At 42.3% G+C, this 25860-nt stretch overlaps 1 protein-coding gene across 1 annotated transcript in view; it reads left to right on the top strand.

Annotated features, from left to right (window-relative positions):
- Positions 1 to 25860, top strand: part of LOC142052361 (sodium channel protein type 5 subunit alpha-like) — a 176503-nt gene that overhangs the window by 46899 nt on the left and 103744 nt on the right. Inside the window, exons 8-12 of the mRNA XM_075082263.1 lie at positions 5158 to 5299; positions 6898 to 7095; positions 10998 to 11180; positions 13563 to 13964; positions 23170 to 23302. Coding sequence (XP_074938364.1) covers positions 5158 to 5299; positions 6898 to 7095; positions 10998 to 11180; positions 13563 to 13964; positions 23170 to 23302 — 1058 coding nt within the window. The remainder of the gene's footprint in view (positions 1 to 5157; positions 5300 to 6897; positions 7096 to 10997; positions 11181 to 13562; positions 13965 to 23169; positions 23303 to 25860) is intronic.

Below are 25860 nucleotides of genomic sequence, written 5' to 3' on the forward strand. Positions count from 1 at the left end.
CTCCCTCCAGCTCTTAGTGCCAGGCTTTGAAACCCCATGGTCACCAGGGTGGTTTCCATTCCTCTGGAATTAGCCATGTGTTGAAGGCATCACCTAGAAACATTTCCAACTGATTTCTGCATTCTTGGGCTTAAGCTTGACCTAAGCAGAAACACTAAGGGGCCCTTACCACACCATGTTTTCGGCTTTTTAATTTTTGGTGTGTCTGTGGTATGCACCTTATCTCCCATTATTGCTTCTGGCATAAGCAATTAGTGTAGCAAGCCCTAGTGTGCTAAATGAAAGCGCAGCCTTTAACTTACAGAAGTCATAGCTAACAAGAGCAGCTGTTTGATGCTAACTCCTGGTAACACATGGACAACCCTCCCTGTATTTTCAGGGTCTGAACGTTACAATCCAGCACACGGTTGTTTTACAAGTCTTTTATTGCACAGCCCTGTTGGCCACTACAGCCTGGATCAGCAGGTTACTTGGCTTGCTTAGATTAAACTCTTGAGCCAGAGCATTTTGTAATTATGCCCCTCAGCTACAAGTCTGGCGTTCCCGGTCTGAGTTATTTAAAACAAAGCTGTTTCTTATGTTCTTTAATTTCCTGTACCAATGCCAGCTTACAGTGGTGATTACAGCCTGATGGATAGGTAGGTAGACTGATGCTTTTAACTTTTCTGAATCAATGACACTAATTTTATTGTGATCAATTGAACCAGCATCCTGTGAGGCTCCTGTGGAGGATGTTATATTTATGTAGCTTGTAGTTGTTGCCCATCCCTGTGCATCAGAAGAGAGTGCAATCTTGTGAAATGCTTTCCCGAGGTAAAAGAAGCTAAAGAGTTGACTAAAAAATCTGAAGGGGAAGGCTTAATATTACACATTTAAGACAATTCCGCAAAATCTCGAGACTCCTTAAAAAATCCTCAGAGGAAACAGTGTCAGTTGCAGAATAATATTCTCACATGAGAGTCTTACACCTAAATTTCTGTAGAGTGTTTTTCTGGAAAGCAGCATTTTTTCCCTCATAGTGTTCTTAACACGTTCCCACACCCCATGGGTTATCGCTTCTGTTGGCTATGAAAGAGTGTGAGCAATAATAAGGAGTTGAAAAGTAGGATATTGTGTCTCAAGTGTCTAGTCTTCATAAGAAGGATATGAGCTAACATTAATAGCATTTTTGAGCTGGAGTTCATCCTTTTTGTCCTGAAGACACGACATTTGAATGCTCTTACGCCAGAACATAATATTAGAGAACCGTGTACATCCACTGCAGAGTCTGAGAGATCTTTTCAAACCAGCAATCTACTGCTGAGTAGAAAATGTTTGAGACACATAAAGACAGAATGAAACATGAAAAAATACTGTTTTATAAACAGAATATGTTGGTCTGAGGTACTGTTCCTCACTTTCACAGTCAGAGGCGTTGCATCTCCATGTCCTAGGGTTTTCCAAGTAGTTGTGGTAAAGTGCTTTGAGCAGTTGCTCTAATATTCTTCTGATTCAAAACAGGAATGTTGTTCTGCTTCCCCAGGAAGCAACATTGGCAGTGAACCTAAAAGTGACTTTGTAACCTCTAATCTCGTGGTGCTGAGAGGTTCCTATGAAAATACATCGAAGTGAATGCTCCTGATATCTCCTTTCTTTCAGACTCTCACGTTCAAAATGTTGAAGAGATTGAGGAAAGCCTCTCTCTCCCATGCTGAAATTAATGGAAAAATTTCAATTTTGCCTAAGGTTTTAGGCAACTTATTCTGGATGAAACCTAATTTCCAACTAACTTCCCTGCCTAGGCTTAAGTCCACCTTTAAAGTAATCACCATCAAGTTTCTCACAGCTGTATTCAGATGTTTTAGCCATTAGTAATCATGTAAAAATATGAACGATAAAACCAGCTCAACAGAGCCACTTGGGATTGGTCTTTTGTGGAAGACCAGTCTTCAAACCACTAAGGAAAGTCTGTCCACCTCTGGTCATGATCTCTCAGCTTTCAGCCAAGCACAGTGTGTGAGCACAGTCATTTTGTCACGGTAAAAATAATAAGCCTTACAAAAATTTTCATGTCCTGTCTGGACACGATGTCTTAGCGCAGGCAAGCGGAAAGGGATTCCTTCTCAGGAAGCCAGAGGATCCATTTCTCAGAGCTCTTGAACAGTGTCAGCAGCATGTCATGGGCACCGAAGGCTGTCTGCAGCAGCAGATCATAGGCAGAAATCTCATGTCCCTATGGCAGAGAGTGACAGCAGATGCCGCCTTTGGGAGAGAGGAGCTTTAGTGAAAAGGGTGCCTCAGAAAAGGACATGGGTATACAAGAGAGATTCAGTGTGCATCAGCATATTTTAGGGGGGAAAAAAATTTGAGATTTCTGTATTTTATTCTCTTCTAACTCAGTAATGTTACTGTAATTCTTATTCAAATGCGGCACTTACCAGGAAAAAATAGGTAGGGAATGTGGGAAAGATCTAGAACGATGCATTTCTAGGCTGTCAGGGGGAAAAAAAAAAAAGAAGTGTTTCTCTCTTTCTCGTTGTGAAATTGTGGTGGTTTAGCCCCAGTCAGCAGCCAAGCACCGCACAGCCGCTCGCTCACCCGCCCCTTCCACCCCCGGTGGGATGGGGGAGAGAATCTGAAGAGCAAAAGTAAGGAAACTCATGGGTTGAGTTAAGAACAGTTTAATAATCAATATAGTAATAATAATAATAGTAGTAGTAGTATAAAGGAAAACAACAAGACAGAGAGAAACAGAACCCAGGAAAAACAATTGATGCAACTGCTCACCACCTGCCAAACTATGCCCAGCCAGTCCCCGAGCAGCAATCACCGCCCCCCGGCCAACTCCCCCTGGTTTATATACTGGGCATGACGTCATTTGATATGAAATACCCCTTTGGCCAGTTTGGGTCAGCTGTCCTGGCTGTGCCCCCTCCCTCCTGGCTTCTTGTGTACCCGGCAGAGCATGGGAAGCTGAGAAGTTCTTAACTCGTGTAAACCCTACTTAGCAACAACTAAAACATCAGTGTGTTATCAACATTATGCCCATACTAAATCCAAAACACAGCACTGTACCAGCTACTTGGAAGAAAATTAACTCTATCCCAGCTGAAACCAGGACAGAGATATAGTTACTATTATCTAAATTCTCGACTGATATAAACTAGCCTGGCTCTACCTAAGGTGACAGAATCACTTATTATATTCTTACTTGTGTGTCATATTTAATTCATTAATCAAGTGTTCTTTTTCATTTTGTATTGCTTTTTCTGAAGACTAGTGCAAACGAGGATATATACACATTTTGCAGTGCTTCAGCAATCCTTTTTTCAGCATTCAAGGCAGACTTACTTAAAAAATTGTGCTTGACTAATGACATTAAATTAAGCTTCTTAACGTGTTGAGTGTCTAACGTTGGTGGGTGACACCATAGATTTGTATAACTTCAAAACCTATAGCAATGCATTATCATCTTGGCATGCAATAAGAGTTGTTATCCTGTGGCATAGAGATTTGATTTATATCAGTATAAAATTGATATCTAAACCAAAATCCTTGATTTTCATACTGAGGCATACTCTGCTTCCTCAGCCTCAATTTCTTTTTTGGGTAGCATTTTAAAAAAAAAACTTTTATTTATGTTACTGCTTTGCATTTTAATTTGTGGCAATATTCTACTTTGGTAAAAAATAGCAGTGACTGGAACACTCTGCTGGTCTATGGTTTTTGCTGGGAGAAAAAAAAAAGTTGAAAGCTGTACACATTGGACACACTTTACATGACCGGTGATGTGTCTAAAATGGTGGGATATTACAATAATCATCCTATCCGAAGGCAGTTCCGAAAACCTTGATTCCTCTGTCTGACAGGCAGAGCATCAAGCTCGCCATCTGCCAGGATGGAGGGTATTGGTCTGTTATCAAAAGACTGCCTGGAAGTTGGTCTCTCAGTGTCTCTGATCTCTGAGAAAGTGCTTTCACAACCCCTCTTGTTCCAACCATCCCTGGTTGTGTCAGCTAGAATTTGCATTGAATCATACCAGGTTCATCCTCATCTGAAGCACAAGGAGAACAGAGAGAGCTGGCGTTGCTGCAAGTTCTGCTGAGATCTGCTTCTCCAGATAGTTGGATGGTTCCCACCTAACAAATTCCCAAATACTGTAGGGCTCCAGGACACAGGCAATGTCCTTGATCTCATTCTCTTCCTACTTTACATACAGCAGCAAGCCTTTGCATACTGCTCTATGTCTTCAGATTTCTGTTGGTGCATAGCTTATTTTTTGAAAGAGGCTTGTGATATGCAAGAGGTGTGGGGTCTTTTAACTAATCATATTGCACTGATCTGGGAGAGAGGGTGGCTCCTTGATCCAGGATCTCTTCTACTTTGTGTTTCACTTGATCATGCAATTCAGTACTTACATAGTACTACTGAGAGCATTCTTTTTCTTTTCTGGCATACGGGGCTAGAAAATTACTTGTAAAGAGTCTGAAAGTTTAATGAGAGCCAGTGAAATCCGTACTATACACATGCCATTTAATACATGGATCAGCACGACACACAAGGAAAGTATTTTCCTGGCAGAAACAGAAAAACATGTCATGACTCCAGACTATGGCCCAGAGTGGAACAAAGGGCTGGTTTCTTAGATTAAAGATTTAGCTATTTCAGGGGGTGAGTGCAAGGTCAGGCATAGTAAGCAATCGGGAAGGTGCTCAGATGTCACACACTGATGTCATCCAGCCAGTGTCAGACTATGTAACCAGAAAAGCAGGTTCACCATCACAGTATTACCCACAACTGTAACAGGATACACCAAGTTTATGATCCTTATTTAGGAATAAGTGCTAAGAGAAATCATATTTAAGCACTAAAGTCCTGTTTAGGCACCTAAGCCCTGTCTCTTCCAAACACCTGAAATGCTAGGTGCTCATTTGCCATTGCAGCTCAAGCTATGGTTATCATTTTCCAGTTTATCCTTTCAAAGGAAAAGTCAGATTGCAAAGATCTTTGGAGTTGTGAAGTTAGCATCCACCTGTTTCGTGTGCTTTCACCTAGTGAAGGAATTTACCATTGAGGATCTGTGCCCAAAGAGCATTCATTATGTTCCCTTGGAAATCAGTTTCTCCGTGCTGACGCCATCTGTGATGCATTCCACGTATTGCCTTTCATGTTTTGCAGCACATGCCCCGAGGGATATATATGTCTGAAAGCTGGGGAAAATCCTGACCATGGTTACACAAGCTTTGATACTTTTGGCTGGGCCTTTCTCTCTTTGTTCCGTCTTATGACTCAAGATTATTGGGAACGTCTTTATCAACAGGTATGAGATTGATTTATTAGTGTTAAAAAATATAAAAGAAACATAATCTTGTTACATTTATGTATCCAATAATTGAAAACAAAGAAAAATTGCTGGTTATTAGGTAAATTGTTCTCTGTGTGTTGTGTACAAGGACCGTCAATTGTTACAATTAATTTCATTTCTTAGGAGTGATGATAGCAGAAGACTTTAGGCTGGATATTTGGCAGGGAAATTGGTACTGAGAAAGACACTTTGGGTAATTCATCTGAATCTATATGAAGTTCACCGCTTAAGAAAGATCACCACATCACCACTTAACGATTTTTTTGGTGGCTGGGGTAATGTGAACTAATCTCTTGAGGCCAGCTCAAAAAAGGACTAGAGAAGCACATGTGTACTTGGCATATCTGGTTTTGCAAGGCATGACAATGAACACAGATTCACCAGATGGCAAGGCTACCCGGCACCTTTCAGTTCTCCTTGCTGCAAACTTTTCATCATGGGCAACTTACACTCAACTTACAGTCAAGTGTGCGAGGTGGTCTGCTAGGAAATGCTCCTTTTAGCATGCATTCCTGAAACGTATGCGGATGCTAAAGAACTGCATGTGAGAGTTTGGTACTGAATTGCATACTCTGCCCGTCAAGCCACTGAAGATTTACTTCTGTGTCTCAAAATTGCAAAAACCAAAGCATATTCGTAAGGAAATCAAGGGAGTTAGTGTTGACAGATACTACTCTGAAGATAGTGAGGCAGATGTCTTTAAAGGTACTGGGGATTCCAGCTTCACATGCAGCCAGTTATGCAATTTCATTTCAGGAAAATGTAAAATAATTATACTGAAGATTCTTTAAACAACTATATTCACTTACTTGGCACAGAGCTGCATGTACAACTCTGGAAGGCTGAAACTGTCATGGCAAATAAGGCTGAACATCACTCCCTTTTATTATTTGACCTTATAATATCACACAGTGGTTTCTGTCACTAGCATCAAGTCATTGGCCATGGGACACACCTGTAATATCAGCTCAGCCTGTTACCCTAAACTCCAGTTATGCCTGTAAATCTGGTGGAGAACCAGGCAATACCATCAACAGCGCCCAAGGTTTGGTTTGTCTTATCCCAGGGCAGATGTCTAAATAACATCCCAATGAGTTGCACCCTGAAAGTATCCTTTTCATCCCACTGACTGTAAAGGACCTAGCCTGTAGACATCTGAAGGGATACAACATGAATCCCTCTTGGAAAGTTTCTATCCACTGGACAAAATCAGATTGAGCTATGTGGGGGAAGCTTTCACTGCAGCTGATTATCTATTCTCAAAGAAAACAGCAGAGAAATTTGGTAGAGGAGGAAAGAATTCTTTTTTTTTTTTGAAAAATAAATTCTACTGCAAGGACATAATTTTTGAATAAGGTATAAAAATCTGTTGGTGAGAAGGTTATTTCATTGCATGTAGTTGCTGTTTGTCATCAGAAGGCTTCTGTTTGGGCTAGTAACAAAGGCTGAATTCAGTTAAATTGTAATTCTAAGTTTTTGAAAATTATTAATATTTTTTTCTTTTAAAAAAGCATTGTAAACAAGTGCTAGTGATTTTATTTTCATGCTTACAGACTCTCAGATCTGCTGGGAAGATCTACATGCTTTTTTTTATGCTGGTCATCTTTCTGGGCTCGTTTTATCTCGTCAACCTGATTCTGGCTGTTGTAGCCATGGCGTATGAAGAGCAGAACCAAGCCACTATTGCTGAAACAGAGGAGAAGGAAAGAAAGTTTCGGGAGGCCATGGAGATGTTAAAGAAAGAGCAGGAGGTCAGTAAATGATGTGACATGATTAGCCTCGGGTAACCTGAACAGATAGTACCTTGAGATTCACATTCTTTTTATTTTACATTTACGTGATAACCGAAGAGTTTGCTTGAAAGCGGCTTAAAGATTATTGTCCTGGACAGAGCTATTACAGTCCTTTCTAAAAGAAAAAGGATGGCTCTGGCTGCTAGGACTGGGGCCATTTCGGGTTTATATATCCAAGGTTGTATTGATTTAACTGTACCGCTTATGTCAGCAGAGGAATTTCTATTGGTTGTCATATAAGACATTTTAATGTTAGTATAACAACATCTACATCTGAGTACAGAATAGCTATTCTGGCAGCTAAGCTGAACCTTCTCCAACCATCACTTTAGCTTGTGTTCATTTCCTCACTGTCTCATTCATGCTGCCATGAATATCCAGCTGACCGCTAATGAAGATAAAGAGGTAGGATAACATGTTTGAAGCACATACAACTTCATTCCTGAAAAAGTAAACAAGCAGATCTTGAGGTTAAGCTTTGCAAACTAAGCAAAGGATATGGGTTTAACGTTATGTCATAGGATTAAACAAAACAGGGAGGCCAATTGGTGGATGTAGTTATATAGCCTTAATAGCAGTAGTTAATTTGCCTGTGGTTTGTGTGGGGCAGAAAGCCTTTATTAAACAGCCAAAGAGAACATTTTAGGTGCTGTGAACAAGAAGACAATAAGAAAATTAGTCTGAAATAACACGTAGCACTGTAGTTCAGAGAAATAAATCCTTGATACACAATATAAACTAATATACATCATTTTCTTTTGGGTACATATAGCTTCAGGGCCTAATCCAAAACCCATTTAAATCCTTGGAAAGAAAATAGAAAATGCAATTCACCCTTGACAAAGTGCTAGTAGAGGCTTATACATCGTTTAAGTCCCTTTAAAGATCCTCTTTGATGGTTTAAGTAATAGGTAAATGCAATTTAGTCCATATACAGGCACTTAGAACAGAGTAACTTTCTGCCATAACCTAAGGGATCAAACTGAGCTCCAACTCGTACCTATTTTATACAAATTTTCATGTGTTTTGACTCCAGCTGAGCTCTTCCTAATAATAGTCAACTTTGGTAGCCCCACCTATAATTAAAGGTATTTAAGAGTTTCTTTTTGAAGCCTTTGATTTCAGTTAAACCTGTATGTACACAAAAAAGGAACGTTAAGTCGTGGAATTCAGAATGTGTCAAAACGAAGGTTGCTCGTGAAAACCTAAATTGTTCCCATTTATCTATACGCTTTATAACAGTCTCTTCTTCAGCTGACCACATCTCATTTTTCCTGTGCCCTGCTCAGTACAAAGGGTGGACAGCGCATGACTCAAGAGCAGCTCTTCGCTTTCTCATAATTTGTTCTGTAGCCTTAGGCCAGCTTGAGCAGACTTCCCGACTCAGGCATTCAAAGCCTGCTTCAAAAACAAAATGACTAATATCCTCAGAGGTTTTTTAGTGCCTCTTGTCAGTGCTCAGATTTGCTGTGCTTCAAAAACATGCATTTGTATTTGCGATATTCCTGGAGAATTACCTCAATTTTATGGGAAGGAAACTTAGGAGTAGAGCAATCGATGTCCATCGTGCTCATTAGTGAAGCTCAGTAATTCTGCAAATCAGCACACATCATCTCAAATTAGGCACCTGGAAGAAGAGGCTCAGGAAAGTGAATTGAGTGGTCTGCTACACCCTGTAGCTTTCAGATGTCCTTCTCTGGTGTCTCACCCCTGTCAGAGCTGCTCAGTTTTAATCTTGCTCTCCAAGCCTTTAGCAAGTTCTTAGTTTTGACTTTCTCACCGTACCACTAAGTTCTTGCCTTGAGGCAAGAGTCCTAGAGATAAGAGAGTCTAGAGATAGGACTGTGTAAGCCCTAGGACAGGGCTGTGTGAGCTAAACTTTTCTCCCATCCTTCATCCCACCCTCACCAGACCTACCTGGTCCCAAACTCCTTCCCTGCCCTGGGAGTTATCACAGTGGGTTATGGCTAGCAGTGCCTGAGGGGCAGGGCACAGTCCAGCCATGGGAGCCCAGCCAGAAAGGGTAGATAGGCAGGACATGGGGACATTATCCATGCCCTGAGAAACAATCTGGTCTGAATCCTTTTTCAACAACGGAAAAAAAGTACGCAGGGCAGAAAGATTTCAGCTCAAGCAACAGGTAAGAATGTGTTAAGACACTGAAAATCAGCTTATTTTGCAGTAAGAGTACAGCATGCTTAGTAGCACAGCCTACAATATTTTCTAGATCAATAACATATGATGGCGATCAGAAAGGAAAAACAAAACTCTTCAGGCCAGCGTTTACACTGTGTAGTATAAAGAGCACAAATATAATTGATAGGCCTGCTTGGGGACTATCAGTCAATTTACACAATTGGTCTAACACATTCCTAAACCTGAACTTAACACCGAAAGACTTGCTGAATCTTTATGAAGAGAAAGCGCTTCAGCATAGCGATTAAATCAATTGACTTGGAAAAAAAAAAAAGAAAAAGAACAGCCTAAACCAGTGTCTGATCCCTCCTCCTCTCTGATCTAAGCAGCTTGCTCATGAAATATATTTCCCACAGGAATTAAGTTTTGTTGTGCTCTCAGCTTGATAGAGCTACCGCTGCTCCTTGAAATACATGATTGATTCTTTACACAACTGTTAAGTGCCTTCACTTTCCTTGGCCTGATGCCTGTGGGAGGAAGGGAGTATTTTGCTGCAGAGGGCTGATTGCCTGTTTGATTCTAGTGGCTAACAGACAATAGCACTGAGGATTCACCGGTTTCTCCTCTTCTTGGGAACCTGGAGAGGCTTTTTTTATTATTATTATTACTGTAATTCATTCACTTTATGTATTTCGGCTGGGAGCTCTGCAAATGGGCTTGTCTCCAGGACACTGATGTGGCTACCGCTGAGACACCGGCACCTCCCAGCCTGACCCTGTGCTTTGTGCCCCCTCGCTCCTCCTTCCCGCACCAGGGATGGGGACCCAGTGCACTGGTGTGGGCTGCAGCTTCCTCCCTGCGCCTCTCGATTCTTCCTCTTGGCTGCTCGTTTGCTTCCAAGGCTGTGGCTTTGCATGCTCAGGCTTTTGCATTCGGCTTCTGCTGGGTTTCTAGCAGTCGGTCTGTTATCAGTCAGCTCCCGCAGCGATCCCACCAGATGGCCGGCACAGCACTGAAGCACACGCCGAAGCAAAGTCCACCTTATCTCCAGTTAAGCCCACAGTTTTCTCTTTGCATCTCTCATCGTAGCTGCCTGTGCTGCTGCTTGGGATAAGTGTTTACAAAAACGTTCCGGCTGAATTGCCCGCTGTTCCCAGCATCCCTCTGTGACAGGGGAGGAAAAATCCTGGCAGCCGGCTTGGCTGCCGTCCTGTCCAGCCCTCCCAGTTCAAGGGGCTGCAGTCAAGGGCAGGGCTTAATCTGAGTTTCCCCAGCTTGAGATCTTTTTTGACTGGCACCAGAAGTGTTACTCCAGAGATGTGTGCGGAGCGTACACCTGCAGGTGTGTGCACACAAGCCGCTCCTCTCATGAGTTGTCGAAGGATCCTGTGTGAGAGCTCTACATAAATCACATTGGTTTATGCAGCCATTCCTAGTGCTCCCTCATAGGATCTGGGTGGCAGATCTGCATGTGTGCATTTGTACCAGGAACCTGTCTTGCTTGTTGTGTATTTTCCTATGGATAATGTAGATATTAGAAACAGGTTAAGACCAGTTCCAGCCATGTGAAATATAGTTTTATGATTAATGACCACCTGAAATTTTTAATTTACCTCCTACACAACCTTAAAATGAACAACAATTGCTGAGCAGAGTAATTAATAGTTTTCACCAAGATCCTTAACTCTAATAAATTTTACACCTTCTACCATCATCTGTTTTAGGCACTAGCTGCTAAAGGAATTGATTCAATGTCACTTAGTTCATTGGAAATGTCACCTTTAGCATCCAAAAATGCCAAGGAAAGAAGAAATAGGCGAAAGAAAAAGAAATCTTTGGGGACAGAGGAGTATGGGGAAGACCAAAGGAATCCCAGGTGTGACTATGACGATGGTCAGAGGAGAATGGTAAGCTATGGTCTGACATGTCACTTATTTCACATTGCACTTTGCTGGATAGGCCAGGCTCTGAATAGGCAATTAAAGCCGAAACTTTCAGCTGTAAAGAAGAATCAGATATTTAATAGCATAACTGATGTGCGGAGTCTGTGTTAGAACAGTGGAAGGAAACCTATTACCACTTTATTTTCAAAATGAATTTAAAATACCCATTAAACATTCTTTAAAATCTATTTTGTTTCAATTTTTTAAACTTTTTTTTTCTTCAAGATTACCCACAGTCTGGTTTATTTTCTTACTTTAATTTCATTCATCTGATTATATCTGTCCTATCCCTACCAGAGGAAAAATAATTCTTAGAAAAAACCTCCAAAGCTTAAAAAGAAAAGAGAGGAGGAGAAAAGGAGGAAACTTGTCTCTGAGGGCTTTTTGAATGCTATACAAAGACATTATTAACATTTTTATACTCCTTTGCTAGCTGCCTTCAAGTCAAAACTTCGTGGCACTTGTTTCTACTTTCTATTGCAGGGGAAAAATAGAGTGAGACTGTTGTTAAATAGGGTTTTATATAAATGTTACTGACATGCATGAATATGAATTGGCACATGCTGCTTGTATCAAGTGATCGTAAAAAGCTTCAGATAATTTGTCTTTGCTTAACTGAGGGCAAAGTTCAAATCAGTTTATTTTGGTTTTGAACAGCCATGTAATGGGCTAAGTCTTTTTATATTTTGTTGCCAGTGAATTTAGGGATATTTGGCAGCCATAAAATGCTCATAGAAAACATGTAAGTGATGTAAGTAAATGTGACCAATTAATGACTCCCCAGCTCACAAGATCCACACAGAGCTGGATTTCTGTAAATGACATGCATTTTTAAATATAATATATTCTTGTTGTTGTCTCATTGGTTGAGTGGCTCGCGTTAAAAATAACACCTTTGTTAAAGCTAGAATTGCTCTTTAGCTTTATTCTGGGTGGGTTTCAAGACACCGTGTACCAGAATGACCATGAATTGGAGCTGTGCATTGCCAGTTTCTTAGATTAATATTTCTTGTTTTCACTTTTCGCCCCTGGATGTCATATGCATGAGAAACATGGGAGACACATTTCAAAGCTTATAGTAAATCTTCTCTGCAAGGCACATCTGGCATGGTTGGAGGGAGTAAGGCTGAGTCATCATTCAGATGCAATCTGAGCAGCTGAAAGTGTGTTGCCATCAGAAATCAGTGTCAATGACAGTGCCATGGAAACCCAGGCATGGATTTTTGACCCGTTAAAATTTGGTAGCAGTGCAAAAGGGTTGTTTTTAGTCAGAAGGGGCCTGGTTTTTGTACTCTTCCTTGTACCAGTGTCACAAAATAGCATCATTATGTCACTCAGTGGTGTGAGCTACAGTGCGACTTGAAGTCAGGCTTCATTTGGTTTGTCTGGTTTGTGGATGCTGTGGAGATCTGACCTCTCTTCATATATACTTGGCTTATGAGAAAGTTCTGAAGAAGCTGAAAATTCTGTACAGACCATAAAATGAAAAGCATGTTCTGCCTAAATGCTCTTATTCCAATAAATTCCTCTTCAGATAGGAGTGAAGGGGGTAGACTTGAGTTCCTTATGCATTTTCTGAACATTCTTTTTACTCTGCCAGGGGTTAGGTGTGTTTAGTGCTTGGATACATCTTGCTGATGCTCTGTCAGGGTTACACTCTCACTAGCTGACATCAGAGTGGATCATCAAAGCTGATATTTGAGTGTGAGGGAGATTGCTGTGTGTTGAGGTTACCTACCTCTTAAAGCAGCCACGTGTGTTGGGATAATCATTCAACAGACCAATAAACCATATCCCTCTTCTTGCTCTTGTTTTCTGTTTTTTCCTTTATCACCTTCTTCCGTCGTATTCTGCTTCTTCTTCTTCTTCCCTCTTCTCATTTTCCCTGCAGTTCATTTCCTGCCCTATTTCTTTATCTCTTCTTCTCCCACTGCAACGTTCCTTCCCTAGCTGTTATGAAGATGTGTGATAATGCGATAAATTGGAGCTGGATCCCTTCCCCTGCTCCTGTCTTCCACTCCTTGTGCTGCCTTCCCAGGTCCTTTGGCACTTATCAGACGGGGGGGAGTAGAAGCAAAGGAAGTATCATGCTACGAGGCGAATGCCACCTTGACCCTTCCTATTTCAGTACATCTTTAGCTGTCAAGTATTAGACAAATACCTAATGGCTAGGAATGACTATTCAACCTCTTAACTTTGAGAAGGTTGAATACGTGTAATTAAGTCTTTCTCTGAAGCACTTGATTTAAAATGGAAATACCGCTCTCCCCAGACCTTCCTCGCTCCTGAAAACGTGTTGCAAAATGTTGTTTCTCTTTCCCATTTTTCCTTTCTGGGGGTTTCCAGACTCTCCTTGGCATTAGTTATGGTCCCAGTGCAAACTTGGTGAAGCGCAGAACCAGCCACGGAAGCATATTCAGTTTCCAACTCCGTGGCAGAGACACTGGCTCCGAAACAGATTTTGCCGATGATGAGATCAGCACTGCTGGGGAAAATGAAAGCCGCCGGGGCTCTCTCTTAATTCCAAGATCTGGGAGGCGTCTGAGCGTGCAAAGTCAAGTGAGCCATAGTTCTCACCCTACTACTCCCAACTACACCCAGACGGGCAAAAGGAACAGCTCAGTGGATTGCAATGGTGTGGTTTCCCTGATAGGAGGAGGCACCGGGGCACTCAACCCAGACCCTACTTCTCCTGCAGGGTTACTGCTCCCCCCAGTTATTATGGAAAAACCTGGGACAGGCGACCTGGTGAGTACTTTATAACTTTTGTATGTGATTCACGCTCTTGTTTCCTCTAAATGTTGTTGGAGTTTGCTGTAACTGATTTACATGATATGAAGTCTGCAGTGAGAAACCCAGACCCAGCATCCGAGGCAGGGTGGGAATACAATGGGCTAACTCCCACAGCAGCCTGTGTCTAGTGCTGTGTAAGAGAGGTTCATGACTTCTGGTGAGACTTACTCTTCAGAGCTAGCTGGAGACAAATAACTGTATCTTGGGTTTCGTATGGATTTTCTTTTCTTGTAGGGACACTTTTAAAGTTGCCTTCTTTTGACATTTGAATATCTGACATTGTCCGGTGGCTAGAAAATGATGTTTCTAAAATGAGTCGGTGTAGTCTTACGATCTTGAGACTGCGTTTTCTCCCACTGGCTGCTATCTGTTTGCATCTAACCTCTGGTCTTCCATATAGCTACTTGTGGAGGGCTGTTCTTACAGTCCAAAGGTAGTTCCCAGAAAGATTTATCATCCAGTTCAAATAACACCCATGAAATTGAGCAGAAGATCAACAGAATTCAAGCCTTTTGCAGATTGCCAGGATTTCTACCGCAAGGCACCACTGCTGCAAAATATTTAATAAGGTTGTAAATGAAGCTACTAAGACTGATACCATTAGGAGCCAAGCATGAATTCACTTGGAAAACCATGAGATGGTGTTTTGGAAATAGCTTCTACACAGGCAGGACAATTTTGACAGGTTGCCAGTTTGATATGGTGGCAATTTATCTCTTTTAATGTAGATAATCTACATTGGAGCTCATTAGTCTCAACAGTCTTTAAAGCAATGAAGGTCTAGTCACTATGGTCAGTGTGGGCAGGATTTATTTCATCTTAGAGATCTAAAATGGATCAGAATAATCTCTTCCCTTAAAAGTGTCCCTTTCTGTTCACTTTAACTACAAGGGGAGCCCAAGGTGAATAACTCTGTATTGCACGTGTTGTAAGTCAGGTGAGATGAAACCCACTCGGAGTAACAAGGTGCCAAAAATGGGTTACATTGGTGGGGAAATAAGCAAATGTGATTCTAACATGTATTAGGCAAGGTATTTCCTGAAGAGGAAGGCGAGTGAGATGGATCCCAGCCATTGTGTCAAGTTATCAGTAAATTGAGAAGTAGGGTTTTTTTTTTTCTCTAGAATCAGGCAGCTTCTTCCCTTTCAAGCCTTGGATTGATTTTTTTTTTTTTCCTCGCCTACCCAGGCATTCCCTGTAGTCCTGCAAATAGACTCTCACACTGTACCTGAAAGGAGGGGCCATGCTGTGCGTGGGAAGCTGGGTGGTGTAAGAATTATCTGTTTCGTTGACAGTTTTGAGGCTGTTGCTGCTTTTTCAGATGTTCACACCTTCGTTCATTTGGGACTTTGGTACTCTCATTTTTGCTCCCTGCAGACAAGGAAGACCAGGCCTGAGAGCAGTCTCTAGACAGCTGAGCAACAGAAACACTGTTTGTAGATAGTAGAGTTTTACTGGACTTAGCTTGGTGCAAAAAAATCTGTGCATGAAAGGAACTGTGGAAGAAAGAGTTTGTTCATCTGTTTAAAAATAATCTGAACCAAAGTAGAAAGGCTTCAGCAGATGAGCAGTGGATATCCCCCTTTCTCTGAAAGGAAAGCAGCTCTGCAGGCTGCTGAGGCTCTCCCAGCTGTCAAAAAAAAAGATTAACAAAGCATGAGAGCACTCAATCTTTCACAGGCAATATTGGTATTTGACAGGATCGGGCCCTGAGCTGACAGGGAGGCTTTGAGCTCTGCTGGCATTTCTTTTCATTTGCCAGCTTCCCGCCTTTTAAAAAAATGGATGTTGAAAATTAAATGGCCTGGGTGGGTGAGCTCTCTTGGCACCTCCCTAGTCATCTAGGAAATAACACCCGGGCAGTATAGTAACAGATGCTCATTCAGGGATGCAATGTGAAGGATGTCTTCTGCAAAACAGGTTTGGTATCTAATCTATCCAGAAAATGTGAGCTGGAGTTAAAAGCTAATTGGCAAGAAGCCCATTGCTGTACAGATGTATTCACTACAGGAACTATAAGCGCTGGGCACAAACGTGCAGCCTCAGCTGTGGAGTGCAGGCAAACAGGAATAGCAAATCCAACACCTCAGCGTGCTCGGAGGTAAATCAACATGCTTCTGGGCTCTGTGTTTGACTATTTTCACCTTTTTCCTGTTAAAGTTTGAAGTTAAGTCTGCTCTTTGTTAGCAGCTCTGGCTTCTTTTTATAGTGTATTTATATGTTCGGGGAGGCAAAAGAGCGATGTTGCAGGGTGAAGTTGAAGTTACTTCATTAACCCCGCTGACCCTGCTGTTATTTATTTTGTACGAGCGTAAGCCTATGGTGAAAAAGGACCCACTAGTGCTGTCTGTTTATCTTCCCTGGACAAGAAATGAAGGACCAGTCCATGAAAAAGCATCACTGAAATATGCATTAAGCCCTGACTTGCAGCTTCCTGAGGTGTAAGTGTGGCTTCACTGATGTAAATGAAACATCTGAGGTGATGGAGTTGACAAAACATGTTTTACAGCATTAGGTTCTGAAGATGCATTTGTTTAGGTCCCTCTGTGATACTCAGTAGTATCAGATGAGCAAAATACAGACCTGTCTGATTGCTGAAGGGGGGAGACCGCTGAATTCTCATTTAGGGAAAGCTTGGAAAAGACTTTCTGATTTGAAGTACAGAGTAAACATCAAACAAGATCTGGTTTTGAGTTTCCAACCTGCAGCACTTAAGCAGACCATAGTTTCAGCAGATGATTTCAAACTGGGCCTTCCTAAGGTTTGTCAGGGAAAGTACAAAAGGTCACCAGCCACTTTTGAGAATTTTAGCCTGAGCAGTTTTAGCAACATTCAGCCTGAAGATTTTACCCCAGGCAAAGCACCTGGGACCACGGTGAACAGCTTTCATGCCTTTGTGTCACTGCAACTGCTAACCCCTGTCCCAGCCGAGGGCTGTTCGCCCATGGGAATGGCTGCAGGTGGCAGCTGAGCTGACATGAAGGTATCCATGCTGCTTGTTCCCTTTCCCATGAGAGAGGTGGCTGCTGCAGATTATCCCACTGCTTAGGCTAGTGACTCAGAAGAGTCGACTCCTGACACTTGGCTGAAGAAGAGCACGTAAGCTAAAGAAGCCAGTTCCAAATACTCTTCATATGGGCCTGGCTGCAGTTGTGGGTGTGCTGCTGTGAGAAACCAAGTGTGCTTCCACTTTCCATCCCCTCCCCCTAACCCCTATATTCGGCTAGTGAAACAGGAGAGATTTCAAATAATCTCAATGGATGGTGTTTAGGCCCATCAGTCTTGTCAACTGGGGTAGACTGACTGCTCAGCAGGTTTGCTGGCCATGGATGGCATGGTCCGTGCAGAATGGCATCTGTCCATGCAGACACCAGGGGCTTCAGTGCACAGCCTGAGCAAGAGGAGGGACATCCTCTCTTCTGCACGAATCCCACATTTCTCTGCACTTTTTGCTACACCTGTTGATGATCCCGTGTCACATAAGAGGAGCCACAGGGAGTGGTGGCAGCATTGCTGGGGAGCTGCCCTTGGCAGCACAGAGGGTTACACGGCAGTGTTCAAGCTAGGAAGCCCCCGGAGGTCGTATGAAGAGCGAAGTAGTGCAATATGAAAGTATAGTCTGCAAACACCCTCCAGAAAGGTGGCTCTGGGTCAGGAAGTCTGCCTGGACATGAAGAGCAACAGGTATTCAAGTCTGAGGGGTGCAGGGAGCTTGTCCCAAGAAACTCATGGTAAGTCCTAGTCACTCCCCTGGAAATCTCTGCTGTATCCTGCAGAGGACTGTATCAGGACTGGTCCTGCTCTCCTACCAGCTTTCTTCAAGTGGTGCACCTGCCGATTTCATCAAACTTACCCCAGTGTAAATAAGACACAGGCAGGACCCGGTCACTATGCTTTAAGTCCTAAGTTTTTGGGGCTTGTCCTGAGGCTGAGGAGTTTGAAAAATGATAAGTTTTCGTGCCGATTGCTGGGCTGGGAATTTGGCCTTTTGCCTCTTTTAGGGAAAGTCTATATATCATGTGGGTAACTTCAGGGCACACTACAAACTAAAGTTTCTACTCATTCTTGTAGTATTTATTTGTAGCCAGGTATTACTCGGTTGTGTCTTGGTGTTTCTTAGATAACTAAGAGATTAGAGTAACATCTCTCTTCAACAAGGTATTGATCTGTTTGAACAGAATTGGATTAAGTTAATGAGCTGTTATCTGGAGCTCAATTTATCCATGGGGGCTGATGAGGATGAGTAAGATGCTGCCTGTGAATTTCAAGAGTTTCTTTAGGGTTAAACAATACACATGGCACCATCCCCTCCTGCCTCCTAAATCCAACTGGAGCTCTATCTGTAACTCTGGAGGGTTATCACAGGGGTTTCTTGGTTTAGCCTGAAATACCAATTATTTTGGAGATTAGAAGTGGCAGAGAAATGGACGTAGGACTGAGGAGGTGTTTGTCTGCAAGTGGGCAGCTGGCTGTTAGCTGGTGGTCTCCATTGTTTTGTTTGCTCTCACTTACCAGAGCTTCCCATCAGCCCAGCGGCAAGCAGGGCTACCCATGGCATGGCTTTGGGAAGAGCAGCAAGGTGGAGTTTGGAGACACTTGGGTTCTTCCTCTTGCACATACAATCCTTCCTGAATTTCCTTTTGGTTGCACATACTTTTTTCTTTTAGAAAACTAGAAATGCCAAGTATTGCTAGTTTGACAGGAGTGAAAATGACTCAGGAATGAGCCCTTAAGAAAGGCCAGGGTGCTTATCGAGGTGCTGAACTAAGGATTTAGAAGCTTATCATTAGATAAACTTATTTGGTTTTTTTATACCAAAAAAAAAAAAAGAAAAAGACTTTGGCTTTCATTCTCGCAAAGCATAAAACTGTTTTGCTGACCACAATGGTTTGAGGATTTCTTGTTCACCCTAAAACCACCTCGAGGTAAAATTTCTTTTTTCCTTTTCTTGCTTTGCCATGGGACTGGTGAAAAGGCAAAGTGTTAGCAGTTTTTCCATGTTCAGAAAAATGTCAACAAAATAAGTCATCAAAAAATGACTGCCAACAAGTCATTGGGATGAAAGCTGGCTAGACCTCTGCCACTGTCACACAGAGAGTTGTCACCATGGCACTAGTTTCTGCTCATTTCAAACTTTGCTTTAGCACATCCTAAGCATAAATCATTCAGATTTGACACAAATATTGCAAGTGGTTTCAGTTTACATTGCCTCTCTTTAAAAAATCAAGTATCCACAAAATTAAATGTCTTCTTTTTAATGCTGTGAGCCATTATGGTCATCTTCAATCTCATTAAATATTTGTATTAGTGCCTTACTGGGTCCATTGTTCATGGTGTGGCCTTTCCACCTCTTTTTATGCTTGAAAAGATTTTTACTGTACAAGGAAAATTAAACCTGTCCCAGTTCCCCAATGTGGTCTTTAAAATGCTGCCGTGAATAAGCCTATCTTTACATAACAGTTTTGACAGAACTCAGAACTGTAGGCACTCAGAAGAAAATAATTCTTCAATGTTATGCACCCTCATTTACATGTAAATTACTGCATAGTATGTTTGTCCCTATAGAATTTAGCTAATCCAAAGGAGAAGCATTTCCAGTCAATCAGGGAGCAACACAAATAATCTTGTCCTGTTGGAGGTGCCTGTGTTTAACGCCATTGTGATTTCCCACCTGGATCCTAAGGAGACTCCTTGCATAACTGTAGGGACTATTGTTATTTTTGCTTAATTTCTGTAGAAATATAAGTACGAAGAACAACTGTGGCTGTGTGTATTCTCTCTCTAATGATAATAGCCTTTATGCTGCCTTGTTTGTCCAGTTCCTGGAACTGCTCTATCTCAGAGCGCAAAACCTTCCAGTTCCTTGGGTGACTATTAACTAACTGTTCTAAAGTAAATTTAAAAACACCCTCACATCTCTTTTCTTTACAAAGAACAAAAGCTCATAAACTTCACTAAATAACTTCAGTAATTTTAAGCAATTCACCTGGATGGAAACTTTCTTTCCTGGAAAAATACTCTATAGTAAACTGCAAGCTGCTGTGTGGTAGAGTTACTGCCCTGTTGGTAAAGAGACCACGTCCACCTGCAAGAGCACAGGAGTATTCCTTACACCCAGGCATTGCCTGCCGGGCACCGCGTCCCGGCTCTGGGGATGAATGTCCACCATGTGCCCGCTGCTGAGCCGCTGGCAGGGAGCCCAGGCTTCGGCTCTGCCCTCCGGCAGGGGCACATGCAGCTGGGTGGCTGTCACATGTGGCAGCATTAGTTCAAATGCAGACCAGCAGCAAATTGCACCACCTCGTCCCTGTAGAGGTGAAGGAAAGCAGGAGCCGTGCATGTCTCCTTCAGAAATACCCCTTTGCACACGGAGGATGCCACGCTGCAAACGGTGCTCTTGACTCCAGCAGGATTCCTGAAGTCTTGGGGACTGCTTCTTATGACACAGGTGGCAGAACTGAGGATTCTGGGCTGGAAAGAAAATTAAAATGACTTTACAAACTTGTCGGGTTGGGAATATCACATGAAACCTGGGGAAAAAGTCAGTGCCCTGTCATTTTCTTTATGAAGATTATGCCAAACCTGTTTATCTTGGACTTTTCATTTACCCTGGTTTAACTGAATCAAAAAATAGGAAGAATGAATCTCTGAATGTTTTTCCTTTGACTTTTTACCTCTGCAGTGAATTCTCTTTGCACCTCTGAATAAAAGGTGGCTTTCAGACAAAGCCCACCAGCCCATAACTTCTGCAAGCACTTCTGCATGCATGAGTAGGAATTATAGGATCTTTCCTGACAGTCAGAAGACGAGTACTTCTGGGGTTGAGGTTGTCTAAACACAGGTTACTGGTATGTCCTAAGCTTTGGGTCAGACGGGATGGGAAGATTTAAAAACAGTTTAAAAAGAGTTAGATGATCCAGAGGAATTTGGAACGTGAGGTATTTCATATGGTTCATTCTACAGACAAAGGGAACTGGAAGAGTTGGGTTTTTATTTGGCTTTTTTCCTTTTTCTTTGATTTTACTTTTTTAGTTTATTCTACCTAGAAATTTATCCCCGTCATGTTTTTTATCTCCTTGTTTAGTTATTTCTTTTCAGTCCCGTGTATTTGTTATGTATTCCAAACTGCTACGAATTATTATGAAATCTTGTAGATGCTTTCTTCATTAATAAAACATTTGTTGTTTCTTTGTCTTTTATTGGAAGTTTTTGAGGTGAAGGGAATCAAGTGAACTAATGTATCTGAAATACCGTTCCTGGTTTCCCCAGCTCCTATGCCAAGGATAGTGTTTTCTTGTTATGTTATGCAGAAGTAGGAGTCTCTTTGAATAGGTTCTGATTACCCCTCTCCTTTCGAGATGATTGCGTCAGTAGCTCAATGGACAATGAGACAATTGTTTTAACAATAAAGAACATTTTATATAAAAAAAAAAATGAAGCGGTTTTGAAGCATTAATGCTTTCCTGCTTTTCTGGACTAGCTAATGTTTGAAGTGCTTGCTTTAAAAGTCCATACTCTTCTCTCATCTTGCAGTGATTGGTATTTTTAACTGCAATATCAAAGTGACCTGAGACCAGTATCCTGGCTATTTGCAGTGTCAACTGGTGGCCAAGTGGCTTTGTCCTTTGCAACCACCTGACAAGGGGATGTCCCCTGTCCTGAAGAGGTCACAATCCAGAAAGACAGATCATAGAGCTTCAGTGCTTTTCTCCTGCCATTCTCATGGAATTGCCTTTCTTGAAGAGCATTTTTGACAGAGAAATGGTCGAGAAGGGATCCTGAGTCCCTCTGGGTGCATGTCCTAGGCACACACAGCAGAGCTGTGGAGTTGCTGCCCGTGGCAAGTCTTGGTTTGCATCCCGGCTGCTGCTCAGGGTGGTTAGGGCCATTTCAGACCCAAGTAATGAGAGAAGATCCAGAAGACTGAATCCAATTCCTGTAGCTCATTTCACTACAGAGAAGCAAAAGCAGCTACTCTTACATTTGTATAAACCCGAGGTTTCCATCTTGATCGGAATCTCTTCTCCTTTCACACTTCCTGGAGCTATACAGCAAAAGCCATCAGGACCAACCTATCTACAGCACATCTCTTCTGCTTACGTAGTGTCTCGGAGCTCAGTCTGTATGCTTGGAGGAGCAGGATGGGGGCTGTTAAAACATTCGTTTTGGGAGACTGAGTGTCTCGACCAGGAGGTCTCAGACAGAAAATGGCATTGAACTTGGCTTTCCCAGATCATTACACCTTAACCACCATGTTTCCTCCTACCTGTGGGAGAGCAGGAGGAGTAAAGCAAGCAGGATTTGTCTCTGTGTGAAGTGGGAGCTTGTAATATTAAAAGTTGTAACATCTTGCTCCTCTGAGGTGACAATATAAAGTAGTTAATACTTTATGTGTCTGCAGCTATACTGTGTTTCTGGCTGACTTCAGAAACCCAAGCCTTCCAAAAGCAAAAATTTAATTTGAAATTAAACATTAGATAAAGGCAGTTCAGGAGTTCTGTTTTCCTGGTATTTTATTTCTTTGGGGTTTTTTATGAGCTTCTACTTGAGAAACATGAGAACTAGATCATTTGGGTTCTTTTTTATTTTTCCTGAGGAAAAAAGAAGCTGAGATTCTCTGCTAATTATGGAGCTTCAGAATCCATGATACCAAAGCTCACCAGGATGACAATATGTTCCTGAGATTTGGCAGTGTTTCAGAATAAGAAAAAACATGCGTTGAAGAGTCAGTTTGCTTGCTATGATATCGGAGGCCTGTAATGGAGCTGTTACCCACACCCCTTTTCCTCTTCTAGCAGTATAATTAAACAGTGAACACATTTCAGAAATAATGGAATAATTAATGTAATTAAGCAGGGCTTCTTTCACAAGCAAAGAGCGTGGTAAAGCAGCACAGCTGTTTCTCTGGCATCAGAAGTGTCCCTTTGTTTTCACCTGCATCTTTCACCTATTTACATGAAAGTAAAGGGCAGGGCAAAGTTTCCAAAATTGCTCAAAGTACCATTTTCAAAAACAGTACCCCATCAGCCTGTGTCTAATTGGGAAATCAGTGAGCTTTGGACTTCTCAGATGGGAAAACCAGCGCTTAGGCAATTTTGAAAACACTGCCTCATATCGGCCTTGGTTTTGTTCTGCTGATCCAATGCATTCGTTTAAGCAGACCTCTCCCTCGGACGAGGCAAGCAAGAAGCAGCTTTTAATGCCCCACCGCCCGTCGGTGGACCAGTCGGACGAACCCTTTCAGAGGCAGAGGGCAGTAAGTGCTGTCAGCATCATCACCAGTGCCCTGGAAGGTAAGACACATCTGTAGTTCCCTGACTCAAAACCGTATGCATGTTGAATGGCAGGAACAAAGTGACATAAATGACCCTGATATTAAACTCTTACTGTTTTGCAAGAAGGCATTATAGGTAGCTATTGCAACCCCTAAAACATAGGTGAAGCTGTAACAGAAGGCAATATAACCACTATCTTACCCACGGACTTGTAAAAATCCTGACAAAATCCTGGCCGTCAGAGTCAGGTCTGGTAATGTTTTGTGCCCCCATGGCATTTGAATTACACATGGCTAACCAAGATGCAGGGTAGTGGGGCACCAGACTGTTTGGGTGACTGTACATACATTTATATCTCATCTCTCTGGAGCTGATGGGAAGCCTGGCACATACAGCCACCAGCTACATGCAGAACTTCCAAGCAGTGAAGGAGGAAAGTCTCTCCTTGCAGAGCAGCTAGTGGAACTCAACAGTTTAGGGGGTGTTTAAATCCCACCATGAAATCTAAGGATGCTTAAAGGACCCATTTGTCCGTTCATATATTTCTCAGCAATTTTTTCCATTGCTCATTAGGCTTCTCACTAGGTGCAGGAGGATTTCCCTTCTCTGTCTTTCCATAATTTCCCTTCTCTGTCTTTCCATACACAGGAACTTTGCATTTCCATTTTACAAATTTATTGATAGCGAGACAACTCATAGCAAGACTTGGCGTTTCTAGGTTCTTTACATGCAGCATGAAAGGGCTTCTTAGAGTTCCTCGTGTCTCCTACATGTAAAATGAGATGAGATAGGAAGTAGCAACTAAGAGTATAGAAAAATGTCTGTCAGGAACGCAGTGTGGAGCAAGGGAAATTTTGGATTCTCCTGCAGCCTTATTCTCTGTGTTACTGATGAATAGGAAGCCAAAGCAAGACAGAGGGGCTTGTCTGGGAGATGCCTTCCAGAAAGGGACTGGGCGTAGCACTTTGGAGAAAGCCCAGTGTGAAACCACAAAGCCCTTCTGCGTCCTCAGCATTTTGCCATCCCCTGTCGTTATATTCAGCAGTGGCCAGAACAGATATATATATATATGTTTAAATAAATAAAGAGTTGTATTCTTAATAGGTGAATAATCAGTTCAGTATATTCCAGTGTTTGGTGTAGTCTGCAAAAGTTTTATTTGTTTTCTGTGGGGTTTTTAGCAATTAGCTTTGTGATGGATTTGCTTCTTTGTAATGTGTTAAGAATGCTTAAAAGGCCTGAGCTGAATTTCTGCTTATTTATTTAATTGTACTTCCTATTACTTCTTTTTACCACAAAAATAAAGACCATCAAGTCTAGGGTAACTCAGAGGATGTACATCTTTAGCCTCATACAGAAGAAAGATGTTTCAATCCTTATCAAAGGTTTTCTAACTCCCAGACTTTGATTAGTCATTGAGATTGAATACTTGTTAACAAGAAGAGGAATATCAAATCAGAATTAAATGTGTCACAGGCTTTAACTGTAATAATAGCTGTATGATTTGTGCCAAACTGTGTGAAACAGACAGACCAGAAATCCCTTCCTTCAGTTACCTGATTTCTGCTCCTGGCAATTGGGTAGTCTTCGTCTGCCGATTTTTTACCCAGATATTGCAAAGCCTTGCAGACAAGGAAGAACCTAGGGTTTATTTCTTTTAAACATAAGAGGAAAATTCCCTCCAACACATACTTTGTGGTTTTCTGACCGATTTTTTGAAACAATATAAAGTAGCAGATTAAAAGCAGTTCAGTCTAATTTTACTTTTCTTTTTGCAGATGTCTTTCCAAAACTATTAAATCTGTTGTGATTTCTAAAGGTCACCCATTGTGAGCACCTGTTTTGGGAAAACGATGTGGGCTCTTAATTGATTTAAAACATTTTAATGCCACGTCACTGCCAAAAGAGGACAGTCATACCTTTCTCCTCCCCTTGCTGTGTTCCTGCAGTTTGATTTGACTGTACATGCAATTGGTTTTCACCTGGATCAGTGAGCAGAACCAGCTCACACAGAAGGTCCAGGAGCAAAAAAAAGCTAGCAAAAGGACAGAGAAGTAACGTAGAATCATTGAACGGTTTGGGTTGGAAGGGACCTTTAGAGGCCACCTAGGCCAACCCCCCTGCAGTGAGCAGGGACATCCCCAACTAGATCAGGTTGCTCAGAGCCCCGTCCAGCCTGGCCTTGAATGTTTCCAGGGATGGGGCATCTGCCACCTCTCTGGGCAGCCTGGGCCAGGGTTTCACCACCATCACAGTAAAAAAATTCTTCCTTATATCTAATTTAAATCTACCCTCCTTTAGTTTAAAGCCATTCCCCTTGTCCTGTCACAACAGGCCTTGCTAAAGAGGTCACCCTGTCCTTCCTATAGTCCCGCTTTAAGCACTGGGAGGCCGCAATAAGGTCTCCCCAGAGCCTTGTCCTCTCCAGGCTGAACAACCCCAGCTCTCCCAGCCTGGCCTCGCAGCAGAGGTGCTCCAGCCCTTGGAGCATTTTTGTGGCATCCTCTGGACCTGCTCCAACAGCTCCATATCCTTCCCATGCTGGGGGCTCCAGAGCTGGAGGCAGCACTGCAGGG

Source organism: Phalacrocorax aristotelis, chromosome 2, assembly GCF_949628215.1.
Source record: "Phalacrocorax aristotelis chromosome 2, bGulAri2.1, whole genome shotgun sequence".
Classification (NCBI taxonomy): domain Eukaryota; kingdom Metazoa; phylum Chordata; class Aves; order Suliformes; family Phalacrocoracidae; genus Phalacrocorax; species Phalacrocorax aristotelis.